The sequence below is a fragment of the Piliocolobus tephrosceles genome, chromosome 11 (genome assembly GCF_002776525.5).
Source record: "Piliocolobus tephrosceles isolate RC106 chromosome 11, ASM277652v3, whole genome shotgun sequence".
NCBI lineage: Eukaryota > Metazoa > Chordata > Mammalia > Primates > Cercopithecidae > Piliocolobus > Piliocolobus tephrosceles.
Genome location: NC_045444.1, coordinates 97,006,220 through 97,022,262, shown reverse-complemented (window position 1 = coordinate 97,022,262; position 16,043 = coordinate 97,006,220). Strand labels below are relative to the sequence as shown.

General features: G+C 34.3%; 1 protein-coding gene across 3 annotated transcripts in view; it reads right to left on the bottom strand.

The window, feature by feature from the left end:
• CPS1 (carbamoyl-phosphate synthase 1) overlaps positions 1-16,043 on the bottom strand; it is a 191,680-nt gene that overhangs the window by 42,672 nt on the left and 132,965 nt on the right. For all 3 annotated transcript variants that reach the window (XM_031936522.1, XM_023220178.2, XM_031936521.1), the window contains one exon: positions 15,501-15,619. In XM_031936522.1, the coding sequence (XP_031792382.1) occupies positions 15,501-15,619 (119 nt within the window). The remainder of the gene's footprint in view (positions 1-15,500; positions 15,620-16,043) is intronic.

Below are 16,043 nucleotides of genomic sequence, written 5' to 3'. Positions count from 1 at the left end.
TTTGCCAAAAAGAATTTCCATCACGGTGGGTTTTTGTTTTTGTTTTTTAAATTAAACTAGGTAAAAGCTTATTTTTGAAACAAGGCCATAACATTTTTATTTTTCCTTCAGAAAAATAAAAATCTTAATTTGAAACAAACTCAAAACAGAATAATTACTAAAAGAAATACAAATACTGAATTTCTAATTCAACACTGCTTTTCGAAACCTCAATAGGGAATACTCCGTTTATATTATGTTGTAAATCAAGACAGCTTTATGCCCAGCTAGAAATGTGATCAGCTGAAGAAAGCATATTGCACAAAAGCACACAATTTTAAAATATGCATAATAAATTATCCTTCTGTTGTTTGATGTGTATTTGTATGTACTAGTATTTTATGTTTATTTTTACTCTTTTGAACATGTACACATTAAATCCGTATTTCAGAACAATGTCCTCTAAAATATGCTATTATATACACAACTTTTCTTTCCCTTGCCAGTTTGCTTTGCTTTGAGAGTTCAAGGGCAAACTTTACAAAAGGTTAGACTTTCATCATTGCATAATAGAATCTATACAATAAAACAACACACCAAATGGCTGTGATGCTGGCCTTTTCATAATCTTCAGTTTCTTTCTACTTAGCAGCACAAAATGACAGTTTGAAATTTTAGAAGGGGAAAAAAATGCCTTAAAACCAGACCATCAGACTTTTACACACTCTGCCATAATCTTTAAATGGTGAGACAGCATGGTTCGGCTTCTACAGCAAGAAGTCCCTGGTGTGTTCTCTGGTTTACAAACAATACAAGTCTTTCTCTTCGCTCTCTAAGACTTCCAATGTAGATACTGTTGTTGTTGTTGTTGTTTAAAATTCCTCCCTGTCATCTCTGAAACTTCCTCCACTCACACTTAGTCTTCAATAATAAATGATAAAAGGAAATGGAATAAATTCCCCTTAATGAGGAAATTTTCACCTGGCACAGAGGAGCTGGGGAAATCTATTAGCTGACTGGAGGAACGCCTGCAGCATTCTAATTATCAGGGGAGCCAGCACACTTCACACAGTCCTCTCTTCCACTTGACTGGCTTTTATCTGATCCACCAACTCACAAGTAATACTAAACCAAATTTCCCTCCAGATTGCACAAGCTCTAATGTGAAAATGAGCACTCCACCTGGCCTACAATTATGGGATGGGTTTGCAATTTTATTATTATCCTCTTTAAAAAGAAAAAAAATAAACACTCCAAAATGGCAGAAAAAAACTAAGCCTGATGTTCAGTAATGACTATTGCTTTAATAAGAGAATTGAGTAAGATATATGTTCTCTCCCTCATGAACCCTCACTAGGCTCTCTCTTGAGTTTTTTACTGCTTCACTTATTATTTTTGGCATTTCATAGGTTCAAGACCATGCCACAATCACAATAATGCTATCACCTCTCTTCATTCAGGGAGACAAGTTACTACGTATTTCCTTAAGAGAAATGCAAAAGACAATTTTCAAAAATAGGAGTGGCATTTAGAAAAGCAAAGTATAAAAACCCAGGCAATTGGGTAGACACTACTATTTTGTCTTAATTTTTGAGTACCACGGCTGTTTTTATACAGGAATGAGGTCTTTGAAGGAATTCAAGAAGACCTGAATCTTTAAATTTCTTGTACAGAGCAAATAATACCTAGATCCAATGTTCACATGAAAATATGGCATCAAGAAAATTATCTAATAGTGCTAAGTGGACCCAGATTCTATCACAATAAGGCTAAAATGTTACAAGTAATCGTTTTCAAAAAATGGCATACATAAAACTATATTTCACCTTAAAGTCTAGTAATAATAACAGCAAAATCAACATTAAGAAGGAAACCTTATGAGAAACTGATAAAGTAGACATCTTTAAATAGGCAAGTTTTAATTTTCTGAATTTCATCTTCTTTTTTGCTAATCTTTAATGACCCTAATAATCCAGAAATATCATGATATTACTTTTAATCTGGTAAAGCCACTCATTTAGTATTGAATATAATGTCATAATTATGCTCTATGAATACAAGGAATAATGATGAAAAAAGCTTAATGTGGGTTAATTGCAATTTTTGAGCCTTAATAAACCACATTTTGTTTTTTCATATTTTTTTTTTTTTTTTTTTTTTTGAGACAGTCTCGCTCTGTTGCCCAGGCTGGAGTGCAGTGGCACGATCTCTGCTTACTGCAAGCTCTACCTCGTGGGTTCATGCCATTCTCCCGTCTCAACCTCCCGAGTAGCTGGGACTACAGGCGCCCACCACCATGCCCGGCTAATTGTTTTTTTTGTATATTTAGTAGAGATGGGGTTTCACCGTGTTAGCCAGGATGGTCTCAATCTCCTGACCTCAGGATCCACCCGCCTCGGCCTCCCAAAGTGCTGGGATTACAGGCATGAACCACCACCCCCGGGCCGTGGTTCTTAATTTAAGATGCAATGACTCTCTCTCTGCCCTTGATTTTACCAAATTTGAATTTTACCTTTCATCTTTACCAAGATAAAAAACAAATGGAAACCACCTAACCAAAGCAGTAAGTTATGTCAATTCATAGATAAGAAAGTGTTCTGTTATATTCAAAAAAAAGCATGCTGATACCAATCAAATAGCTTTTGCTTGAGCCAATTGGACTAAAGGGTTAAGTCTATACTATGACATATTGTTTCTGTTATTTCTGATGAATACATTTATTTATAATTTTAAATCTATTCAATGTATGCCTTCCCCAAAATAAAGATGTATTCAGTAAGCAAAACTCTTGATTTTCCCCTGAATATAAGATTTTTATGTGTACAGAATTTAAATCTAACAGATAAAAAGAAACACTTTATAAGGCCTCATAGAAAATAGGGATTGAATGGGCACTCTTTGATGTTTTATAATTTGTTATTGCAAATACATTTATTTGAAAGTCCTGTATTTTAAAACATCTCTATCATCTTTGTTTAAATCATCATGTTTCCACAGAGCAATTTTCCAAACATCACATAAGTTGTACCAAGCAACAAATACATAAATATAACTTTGAATATATCTTTCTTTGACTTCTAGAAAGAATTACTTAGAGCCTTGTTAAAATAAATAACTTTTTTTTTTTTTTTTTTTTTTGAGATAGAGTCTCGTTCTGTTGCCCAGGTTGGAGTGCAATGCTGTGATCTCAGCTCACTGCAACCTCCGCCTCCCCAGTTCAGGCGATTCTCCTGCCTCAGCCTCCCAAGTAGCTGGAACTACAGGTGCCCACCACCATGCCCAGCTAATTTTTGTATTTTTAGTAGAGACAGGGTTTCACTATGTTGGCCAGGCTGGTCTCAAACTCCTGACCTCGTGATCCGCCTGTCTTGGCCTCCCAAAAACTTAACAGAAGCCTATCTACTAATAACTACTGCATATTTTTTTCCTAGAAAAATGTAAGATATATAAGAATAATTTTTGACTACATTTTTCTAGTTCTTGAAGGAAAAAATGTAAGCCATTTTTAGAAAGGAGGAAAAGGAGAAGTTATTTTTAGGAGGATGTGGGAAAATTCTAGAATTAAATTCCCAGTGACATGTCATATTCAATCTATGTTGATAGGAGGCTTACTACCTACATGGAAAGCAGATATCTTTATTATCTGGGGTTTTTCATAAGAAGACATGTAAAATGCACATTAATATCCATGAGAGCAAAAATTAGCCACTTGACACTACAACTATGTACTCATCAGTTTATCAGCTGAAGAGTGGGTAGAAGGGGAGGGGTTGAAGAAGTAGCTGCAATTTGATACTGCCAGGTGGATACTGCTGTGATGGCCATTACATTATCATCATTATAGTTATATAGGCAAATAGTGTCAAAATGCCTACTTCAACCTCAGAAAGGCTAATACCTTTGCCCAAAACCTGCAGTCATGCTCCATCATCCTGAGAAAAAGACTCATCAGTCAGATAAAATAATAAATGTGGTAAGTATTCAGCACAACACCAAGAAAGTACTAAGTGCTTAATAGATGCAATTGCTGGAGGAAAAGGAGGAAGGGAAAGAAACAGACCAACAGGGAGGAGAAAGAGGAAGAGGAAGAAGAGAAGAAGCAGGAGAAGTTTAGCAGAGCAAACCTAGCAAGTCGCCTCCATTTGGCCCAGCACCTCAGCTCTCTTTGTTTTCTTTCCTCTCCTGTGGAGTATTTCTGTACTCACACCTTGAGGTGGTGAGGGCCACCATACTTTTGACTCCCTGCAAATCAAAATTTATCTTCTGGAGAGAGAGCGCTCTCAGGCATTGACTCCACTGTTGGGAGGCATGGTCGCTGCCTTACACTCTTTGGATACAAAATGCGTGACTATCCAAAAGTCAGACTCGAAGGTTTTATGCCCCATAAAGGCATCTCAAGTATAAATTACCAGGTGAAGAAATTCTGGGGTCGGCAACTAATTATCCAGCTTCTGTAATTATAGCTCTGGCAGCCTATTTTGTGTAAATTTAATTTCCATTCTACACTCAAGAGTTGTTTTACTCATACCTGCCTAAACATGGAAGACAAGGTACTTGTATTTTAAAGAAAATCTATCTATAGACATATATTGTGTATAAATACATGCAATCTTTTATTATAAATAAAGTGAAACTTAAAAAGGAAATTCTTATCCTGGGTCTTTGTACCCTTGAAAATCCTGTTTACATTTTTCAAAGGTGACTTGCTGGGGCTTTCTCCCTGCCAGACTTCCTGTGTTTTCCCCCAAGAGTTTTGGAAAAGGGCAAATTCCTCACAATGTTTCCCCTCTAAGTGGGGTCAACAATGCAGGCAGCTCACAACTTGACAGCTAAGGAGGAACTGATCTCCAGCTGTCTGATTTAAAAGTCATATCTCGAAAAAGAAGCTTTTGAAAAGGGTTAGTGACTAAAACTGAAAGTGGGAGCCCTGGGCTAGATTCCTTGCTTTCCTCTGACTACTGTGACATGAAGTATGACACACACCTCGTGTCATTCAGTTTCACCATCCAGAAAAATAGGATAGTGATATTTTTCACCTTTATTATAATAGAAATGTACTTTAACATCACCAGAGAAATACAGTAGATATCTGTATTTTAAACAAGTATTTATTTTTGCCTTAACCTTCTTCACTGGTTAATAAAATAATATCCTTTCATATAGTTGAAAATGTCTATGAATATTTCTCATAAAAACTTCTCAGAAAATGCAAAAATTTGAAAATGTGGATAATTTTTGAAGATCAAGAGTACACAAACACTGGTTAGTTCTCACCAAGAATTAGAGATTTCACAATATACCTGTAATGCCTACGTGTATATAATCTTTGACAATATAAATTAGATAAATCTACTTTTATTAAAAGACAGTTTATTCAGCGCCTTCCTAGCTAATTAGTAGATACATAACTACTTTAAAAAATTAAAACCTAGAGATGTTTGTCTACAGTATTTCCCAACACAGTCAGTTTATATATTGGGCTATGTATTTTCTAATTAATAATTTTGTGAATTTTGTGAATTCAATCCCTTTGAACAACCAGGAATTATCTGCATTTTGCTCCACTACAATTCTCCCTCCTTTCCCATCACTAAGAAATGATGATTTTTCACTTTCTACCAAGAATATTTATTTATTATATTATCATACAAATATTTTTGGTGTTTAGACAAAACACCATGTATTAATTCCCAAGAAAATATATGGTAAATAATGAATTGGAAACCATTTGTATCTGTTTCAGAAATTATGACTTATATCTTATGCCATAGTGAACTCTATTCTGCACTCATACAAATTAACAAAATTTCTTGCTAAGAAAGACCTATAATAAAAGTATATTAAGATATTATGGTATTGGGTACTTTCCCTAATGAAAATTACAACTTAATTGGGAGATGATATTAGTATATATGCAATATTTACAGAACAATGAAGTAAGATTGTGTGGCACCCACTGTTTCACCCAATGAACAAACAGGTAGCTAATATCCAATTTAATTTTTCTTCTTATATTATCTTAATTTCCTCATAGTCAGATTTTCACTGTTATGAAAAATAGCATAAATAAGACAAAGAGCAAACACAAATTGTCAGTTCCTGAGTAGAATTCATACCTTTACCTACTTCTTCTTTCTCACTATATATTTGGTCCTGATAGTCTAGCTTACACTCCTATCTACCCAACATCAAACGAGGACTTAATTCTGTTTCTCTCTTCTCTCTCTAAACCATGCAATCCTCTTGAAACTGTCTTCCTATTTCATTTATTTTAAATTCTCTCTTCTTTGGCTCCTATGACAGTGGGATATATTGAAGGAAGAATATTGTCCTTGGATTGAAAAATTTCTGAACTTAAAACCTGGCTCCAACATTTACTACCTGTAAAACTTTGGAGAATTTACTTAAACATTCTGAGTCATCATTTCTTTCATAAAATATGGGATAGAGACACATACCTTCTAAAAACTATACATTGAGACTTATATGAGACAATATGTGTAAGTTAGCTAAGAGCTTTTGTTTCTAACCTCCACTAAACTTTCATGAATTCATATTTCTGCTTCTCACATGTCCATTAATGTGTCCTGTTTATGTATAGCTATTTGCATAGGTTATAAACCTATATTATAGGTTCAATGACTAGTGATTATTCATCAACAAATGGCTTTGGAACTAGCACATAGTAGGTACCCAATAAATAATGACTGAATGAAGAACAAATACCATTTGGTCTAATAACCAGTGATTATTCATCAACAAATGGCTTTGGAACTAGCACAAAACCTTACACATGGGAGGTACCCAGTACATAATGACTGAATAGAAGAACAAACACCATTTGGTCTAATAACAGTTCCTAATAAAAATAAATGGCTTCAAGTAAATATATATCCCATCACGCTTAGTTCAGAAACATTAACATAGGAATAATGTATTAATTATTGACTATAGATATATACACACATATTCTGAGTATGTGTTATTTTAAATCAACTTAAAATTTTTAAGTTCTATACTTATGAACTATCAAACATACAATAATTAATATACAGAAACATAATAGGCACTTTATGAGTCATCTGAATATTACTCTGAAAACCTTTTAAGCAAAACATTCATCTTGTCCATGCCAGACTCGTAAGTACTCTCTCACACATTCAAAAATGCACAATTATTTGCCAAAACTATGAAAACACTATTTAAATAACAAATGAAGACTCTCAGAACATTAAATATTTGATGTAAAATGTTACATCTATCTCAATAAATTATTACTTTAAAAATTAATGGAGTCCTATCAAACCTATGACATCACCTAAAATATCCTTTTATTACATGGAACATAAAAGCAAATTAAAAATAAAATGTATTTTTGGCATTAGTTCACAGAGTTATAAAATTTCCCATGGTAATATTCTTCTCTTACAAATAAATAAGTACTTGTATATGTACGCCCCAATTTTTAGCATTCCTGAAGAGGTTTATTATATAAATGGCTTGCAGTATGAAGACTGAAAGCATAGAATGGTAATATGTAGTAACTGGTAAGATTGTTTTTTTTTAAAGTTTGTTACTTTACATATAGTATATATTCAGCTAGCTGCATGGCTGACCAGTAAAATAAGAAGGGAGTTTTTGTTGTTTCCTTTTGTTTTGTTTTCACTAGGGTGAAACTGAGGCTTAGAATATCGTATGAGTTAGTAGTAACATGAGAAGACATAAGACCATTTTCTGCAAGTCAAATTAACGGGTTCCATTAAAGTGTTCAATCATCTCCATTCTCATTTCTATACCCAAAATAATAGATGCTATCACAAAAATATGTCATAGTAAAGTACCACAAACATTATAATGTAATTATATGTTATATTATCTTTCTCTAAATTACTTGTATATTTAGTAGTTTAAGATGAAAATTGTTGATATTTTTCTACCAGAAAATATACATTGTCATCAGAAAGTACTGACCCTTCTGTTTCTTATATCTAAGTTCTAACAACTCTTAGGTGACACTTTTCCCCCAGAAGCTTCAATCAAGCATAAGCACAAAACGTTCTTGCCCGATTTTTGCCATGCCTCATGAGCAAGTTAAATAAAAAGTCAATAGAAGCTAGCATGTGTAGGAGAGGACATTCAAAGGGAGTGTTCCAGCTAAGGTGACACCTGCATTATTACATCTGCCAGAAGTTTGTGGCTGCAGGGAAATGGCCAACTTTACTGAGCTCAATTTAGCACTTGAATGCCCAAGTGGAACTCACCAGGGTTGTCCTAGATTGTTTTCCTAAGCAATAGGCACACCTATGATTTTTCACCACTCACCAATGGACATAGTTTATCACACTAAACGTAGTGATTTCGGATGGAAATTTGACCCTTCAAAAGTGCACTTTACTCTTTTTTCTTTAACTACATTGACTATAAGCAGTAAAGAGGAAAGAGAATATTAAAGTTATTAGAGTGAGGATAGCAAAAAGAAAACACACACACACACATAAAATCTATAGAATATTACACAAAAGCAATATCTGGATAATTTGTAAATAAATCCATAGTAAAGTTTATGTCAACAATAGGGAAACAAATACAAATCTTAGCTTCCAATACTTATATGGTATAAATTGTATCACAATGGTTATATCTCCTACTTTTGAACATGCAAAATGAATGAAAATAGATGTTTTTTTAAGTAGTCATCTACAACATTGCTAACATAAATAGCAGCATTGTACATAAAAACAAGACAGCAAAATAGACCATTCCAGGAAAATTGCCCAAAATGAATGGAATGCACAAGAACAAACAATCATCATAAATAGTGGAAAACCTTCACTTTGATGATTTAACATGGTATATAGCACAAGCAGAGACTGGCCGTCTTCTTTAAGCTCATCACTTGAAGCAAGAATTCAAAACTTAATTCAGCTTAGTTTTAGCCAGTAAAAGAACAAAATTATACAATTTAGGCAGATATAATAAAATCCCCAAGCTGGATATGTCAGTCAGAAATAGCTAAAGAACCCCCCCCCCCCAACAAAAATAAGGAAATAAAAAATTTAAAAAGAGTTACAGCCAGAGGGAGAAACAGATGCTTAAAGCCGGTAATTAGTACTCTCACTTTTTTTTTCTTGCCTGTTCATGTGTCTTTTTTTTTTAAGTATCATGATTGTCTTTCAATATAAAATTGCCAATCCAAATTGGTATTATAAATAATAATTTTGGGGTGTAAAGTCCTGAAATAGTTCTTTCTCACAAGCTCTATTATAGTTGAATTCCTTACATACTTATAGCAAGAGGGGTCCAACAGAAGGATGTTTGTACCCGTGCTTATTTATTAATAATATAGTAGAAACCTTCATTATATATGCTGGTTCTACCATGATAGGACTATTACCCCTTTATTGGCTACTGTTTCTATATTGAAGGTGTCTGTTTTAGGTTGTCTTATTTCTTATTTCCTCTAGATGTCATCTACACCCCTAAACAAATCTGTTTCTATACCCCTAAGCAAACCTGTTCCTGTGTGTATATATATGCTTACGTTTACATGTATTTAATATATTTACATGCATATTTACATACCATATACTTGATATCTAAGTATATAAGCATATGCATATATATAAGTATTATTTTTAAGCAGTCATCTATCGTATATAGAAATACAAATATATTGTATTTGATATGTAAGTATGTAAGTATATACTTACATGTAAGTAAGTATTCTTTTTAAACATCGTCTACAACATTGCTCACATAAATAGCAACATTGTACATAACAACGTTTACTTTTTAATAAAAAAAGTAAAAAGTATATAAGTATGTATTTAGATATCAAATATAAGGGGTTAAATAGCAAGTATCCTGGGCTCTGGAGTCCTGCCTAGGCTTGATCCCAATTCTGACACTTATTAGTACGTGATGTAGAGGAAACTGCTGAATCTCTCAGTGCCTCAGTTTACTATCAATAAAATTAGGATGATCATGGATTTCTTAATGTTGTGTTAGGAATTAAACAAACTAATGCGCTTAGTTATTATTCTGACACTCATTAGTATGTGATGTAGAGGAAACTGCTCAATCTCTCAGTGCCTCAGTTTACTATCAATAAAATTAGGATGATCACGGATTTCTTAATGTTGTGTTAGGAATTAAACAAACTAATGCGCTTAGAACAGTGTTTAATATGTAGTCCAAAAATTTGGTGATTATTATCTTTACTTGGAAGGCATTCAGAATTATTAAACTAAATCAAAATTCAAGTTTCAGTATTAAGAGTTATAAATTCATTATTTGGTTGCAGTAGGGAATTGGCTATATTAGAAGAACCTAGTTGGTGAAGACATTTGACATCTTTATTTGATTTATCATACCTGCACTTCCTCTCTCCAGGCAGGAGATCTTTATATGACCAAAATTGAATCTATGCACTAATGGAAAAAAAGAACTAGAGCTGAGATTTTTCTAATTTCTAACAGATCAGAGTAAGGATATTTTTCTTTTAGTATTTATTAAAATGCTACATGGGAAGGGCACAATGAGTGAAAGAGTCGGCAGTGGGAGAGTGAGTATGGGAAAAATAGACTAAAATCTGAGTAGCTTAGCAGTGAAGGCTAATGGACAGAGATTATGCACATGTTGTGGTTCCACTAAAAATTTATATAGACTTAACTTTCCTCACACTCCTTGCAGGGTGATCTGACAATGTGAAGTTAAACAACCTTTGGTGACCATTAAACATCTAGATTCCAAAGCATACATATAACAAGTATTCGTATCCTACATGATACAACTTATATCACATTGAGTAAAAAGAAACTTCTCAAATCCTGAAGAAATCCACTGTAAATATGTTATCACCCTAGGTCAGTGAATGCTACTACACCAGCCTATAAATCTGAGGAACTGCCTACAACAGTCAGCTTCCCCAGCATGCCCTTGGGTAGCAATAAGCAGTTTAAGTGGAAAAGGAGAAAGTCAGTGAGCGTAAGTGGGAAAGAGATTTTTTTTTTTTTTGGCTAAAGCTGTCTAAATAATGGTTATTACCTAAGCTGGTAAGAATAGATATTGCTTCAGAAGTCTTGCGAGGGTTGCCATTGCTACTATATTCAGGTATTAAAGACAGCATACTGAGTTCTGAGGGGGCAAGCACTCAAAGCTAGGATGCTGAGTTGATTATTCTGATACCTGTTATAGATTTTATGTTTGTCCCTGCCCCAAATCTCAGATTGATATTTAATCCCCAGTGTTGGAGATGGGGACTGGTGGGAGGTGACTGGATTATGGGAGCAGATTTCTCATGAATGATTTAGCACCATCCCCTTGGTGCTCTCCTGGCAATAGTGAGTGAATTCTTGCATAATCTGGTTGTATAAAAGTATGTGGCATCTCCCCCACCGACTCTCTCTCTGGCTGGCTCCTGCTTTTTCCATAGGACATAGCTGCTTTCCTTTTGACTTCCACGATGAATGTAAGATTTCTGAGGCCTCCCTAGAAGCCAAGCAGATGCTAGCACCACGCTACGTGTAAAGTTTACAGAACCGTGAGCTGATTAAACCTCTTCATAAACTACCCAGTCTCAGATATTTCTTTATAGCAATGCAAGAATGGCCTAATATACCTATCCCTCTTGTCTCATCACCCTGAAGAAAGATGAGACTTCACACATCATCATCAGCATGAATCATGTTTATCTCTCCTCTTCAAGGAAGGGGGTTTCTTATTGTGATTTCTGCTATCTCACAGGCATAGAAAACTCATCAGTTAGTTCCATGATGCCTACCTAGTTACAACCATTCTTTTGTTTTCCCCATCTCAATCTGTGAATATTTATATATACTAAATATGTGAGTATATTCTTTTTTACTATTTTCCATTGTATTTTATTTTAAAATATATTGTTTGAAGTTATTGCTTAAATAAGTACATTTATTGTTTACATTTCAAACATAAAAAACTATGTTCTTGTTTTTGTTTTTTTTATATTATTATATTTTAAGTTTTGGGATACATGTACAGAACGTGCAGTTTTGTTACATAGGTATACACGTGCCATGGTGGTTTGCTGCACCCATCAACCCGTCATCTACATTAGGTATTTCTCCTAATGCTATCCCTCTCCTAGCCCCCCAACCCCTGACAGGCCCCGGTGTGTGATGTTCCCCTCCCTATGTCCATGTGTGGGTATATTCTATTTTGGACTCAAATTCTGAACTTCGCTTCGAATGACTATATGTAAACACAAGTCAGAGACTGACCATCAATTTAGCGATATGCTCATCCTCTGCTACTAAATGTGTTTATTGGACTTTAGAATTTGAGCTTGATGAACAACTGTAGAGTAGGAATTTTTATTCATTAGCATAAAGGAGTGCTATTTATCTTTTGATAAGAATAGCATTTGCATCAGTAGCTATCATTAATTGCTTCCTTTAAAAAATAGGTCTGATATTAAAATAAGTGATGCATCATAAAGGAAATTAAGAAATGATACATTGCAAAATATATAAGCAAATGAAAATTGTGAGTCTGAAAATGAATCTTTAAATATCTATCATATCTACATATCTAAAATCATAATACATAATACATATCTAAAATCATAAAGTTACCTTTATTATAACAAATAGTACTTTTTATTTTCAGAGGAAAAGAAAAATTTTCTTGGGCCCTCACAATATGTCAGATGTCATTTATACTTATTTAAAGTAAATTTCACAAAAAAACTAGAAGCAGAGATTAAGAGAAAGAACATGAAGCTGGAGAAATGAAAGAGGTAATGTACCTCTGATTCTATAGTGAGGAGGACTGCGCACCAATCTCTCTGGCTTTCTAATCTGCTCCTTCCAGTGCACAAGGATGGAACCAGAAAACCCATGTCTAGCATTCTTACTTTTCTCTTAAGTTACTTCTCTTTTCCCAAGTGAGATCCCCACTGCCTGTCTTCCCAAGGATCTACATGAAAAGTACAAAGGGAGTGCGGCACACTGGCACCAGAGATGGATGATGAGGCAGGAGAATTCTTGAGTTCTCTCAACATACAACAAATAAATCGCTAGCTCCTAGGCCTACAGCTAAAGACAGCCATTCTAACACAGAAGCAGTTGAGATCTTCAAAGTAAACCATAAATAAATACAAATGAAAAAGAACAACTAATCTTCTCAGCCCTTCTCCAAACTGGCAATATGTAAGTCAGCTGTAGATCATTAATAGGGAGCTCTTGTTACTGTTGGAGCAGTACATACCTTGATGACTCAGCCTCCCTGGATATTGAGGGGCTGAGAAAAAGCAGAGGACTTATGACCCAGACTAATGGTGAGTATAATTAAAATAGGCAAGGAAACTCAAGACCTACATACTTAACATTCCATCAGCTGTCACATCCTTTCAACTTCAGACCCCTATGTGCCACAAAATGATTGAGACAGGTAGCTGTAGTGGCCATCTATTCTTGTTATTTATCTAATACCACTAAATAACAATCATTATCAAATTGCTATGTGTGCATCAATGACACTTCAAAAAGAAAGGAATTAAACCATAAAGTGACACTCAGATAATGAGCTCAGGGTTTAGGTTTGCTAATGCCATGGATCATCTGTGAGGTCCACTCCAGGTATACTTTAGCTTTTGCTATATAATAGACACTTCAACCTCTCTGGATCAAAAACAAATTTATACAGTAGAGATGGTTTTAAGTATACTTTTTTTAAATTTTTGAAATGATATAAATCTTTTCATAAAGAGTTTTAAATGTAGATCATTATGAACAATAGAAAATATCTCTATTTACAAATATATTTATGCCAGAAAAATGAAGATTGAAAATGTCAAATTGCAGGCAAATAAATGCAACAGAATGTGGAAGTCAGAAAAATATTGCAAGTGATCTGTAACAGTGTGTTATTTTAATCCTCCAAGGACCTTTTTCACTATCAATATACCCTTATTTATGCTTAGTTAGAATCTCAACCTGCCTTCTGGTTGTAACGAAAACTATTCAATTAAAACATTGAATTTGTCCAAAAATCAGAACGTATATCAAGTGGAAATTTAAATCACAATAACATCTGTTATTTTCCACCCCAGGTCTTGTCCACTGCTGTGACTGGCATACTGTAAGTTTCTAGCACCCCCATGTGGCTTAACTGGAGTGGTTTCATAAGCATTTGAACTCAGTTGCTTGAAACTGAGAACAGTAGCAGAGACTATAAATCAAGACAGAAGTTCTGCAGGCATCATAAACCAAGAAAGAAAACTTAAGTCAGCAAAATTATAAGATAAATGTATAGGCTCAATTCCTAACTTATTTGCTACCTACTGTTCATTTTATGTGATGACTAGAAAGGATGATTTACAAGCAACAATAGCTAGTTTCATCTTCGTCAGACACAATTCCTCAGTTTTCAAAACCAAGCATTTGACATGGGCAATAATTAAATAGATGAAAAAGAACCTAATTTTTCTCAAGAAGAAAAGCAAGTGCTTTATTGCCCAGTTTGTCCACATATTGATCAGGCAAATACAGCAACCCAACTATATGTTGCAGTTGCTGAATAGTTGAGCAATCCAGGTTTTGAGATCTTTCACTGTCCTCAAAGATATTTTAAGTGATTAAAGTATCTACATTTTGTCAAATCATTTGAGAACAATTTTTATACAAACAAAATTTTTCCTTCTCTAAGCACATCCCTAGTTTGCAGGTGAGACGTCTTTCCAACAGTAGTGTATTTCAGAGTGCTTTTAGAGGGAAGAAGTTCAAGAGGACTATATTGTCTTTCTTAATCTGCTAATATATGCTCCTCTTATCGAAGATAGATGTTTAAAACTGATCCATGATTTCATCAGCCTAAGGTGCCCCAGCAAACAGTTTTCCCATGAAAAATTTAAAGGTAGATTTTAAGGCACCTACATTATCAAAAAATATTCTCAACATAAAGTGAAGTTTAAAAATAATTGGCCCTGATGGAGGTAAAAATGTAAATTAGTCAGAAGTAAAGAGTGTGTTGAGAGAAACCTGAATGTGGCTTCTTTGTATGCTGAACTGAATGTCCTAATTTAAAAATAGTAGAACGCAAAAGGAATACATTTTCTCCTCAATATACAGCAATGTATAGATTGATATTAAAGGGGAAAACAGACTTCAAAATGTAGAAGAAAATTTTTAGAAAACAGAAATGTTCATTTCATTAATAAAATTTAAATCTAGAAAGTATTTCATAATTAAATAATACTCAATCATAAATGTATACCAATTTTGTGCATTCAAGAGACCTTATTACTATGTCTGATGGCAAGGGTGGGAATAGAAGATGATTAAAAAGATTAATGGATACATTTCTAAAGATAAACATCTAAAAAAACCTGCCATTTGTCTCCTGGCTGCAGGTACTATTTTCCAACATTGGCACTATCTACCTCATTGAATCACAATGTTGACCAAATGCTTAAGAGTAGGAAGAATACTCTTCAAAAATTGCACTGAAGGTGTCTGGCATGAATGAGAGCAACACTGCCTTACCTGTTGAGCCCTTTCAGTGTCTTTTCCATGTTTAAAATGTCACGCATCTTATACAAAAACCACTTGTCAATGTATGTGAGCTTCTCAATCTCATCAAGGGACATGTTGTCATCAATGGCCTGCCAAGAGGAGAAGAGATACTTTCTTTGGCAAACATTTTTCTAAATGTCTTATTTGGTTGAAAACACACAGGAGTCATGCCTCTGTGTGTTATTTAGAGAGCCTGAGACTACAGACTGAGTTATGAAACATGAAACTGACATCATTGACATTCCTTCCAATAAACATAAAGATGGTGCCAACTATATCCACAAATGGCATACAGAGGCGGTGCCTGCCTTGAGTTATCAGAGTGGTGTGTTCTCAGAAAAATCTCCTCACAGGTTTTGACTCGCTCCTCTTTATTTGATCATGTTACCCATTATACCCTAAATTTGGTACATCTCTTTGGAACTAAAGAGAGTCTCTTGAAACTACAGTTAAGCCAAATTGGTAAGAAAATCTAGAATTAATATAATGATCACTTAACTTGTATTGTTGGTA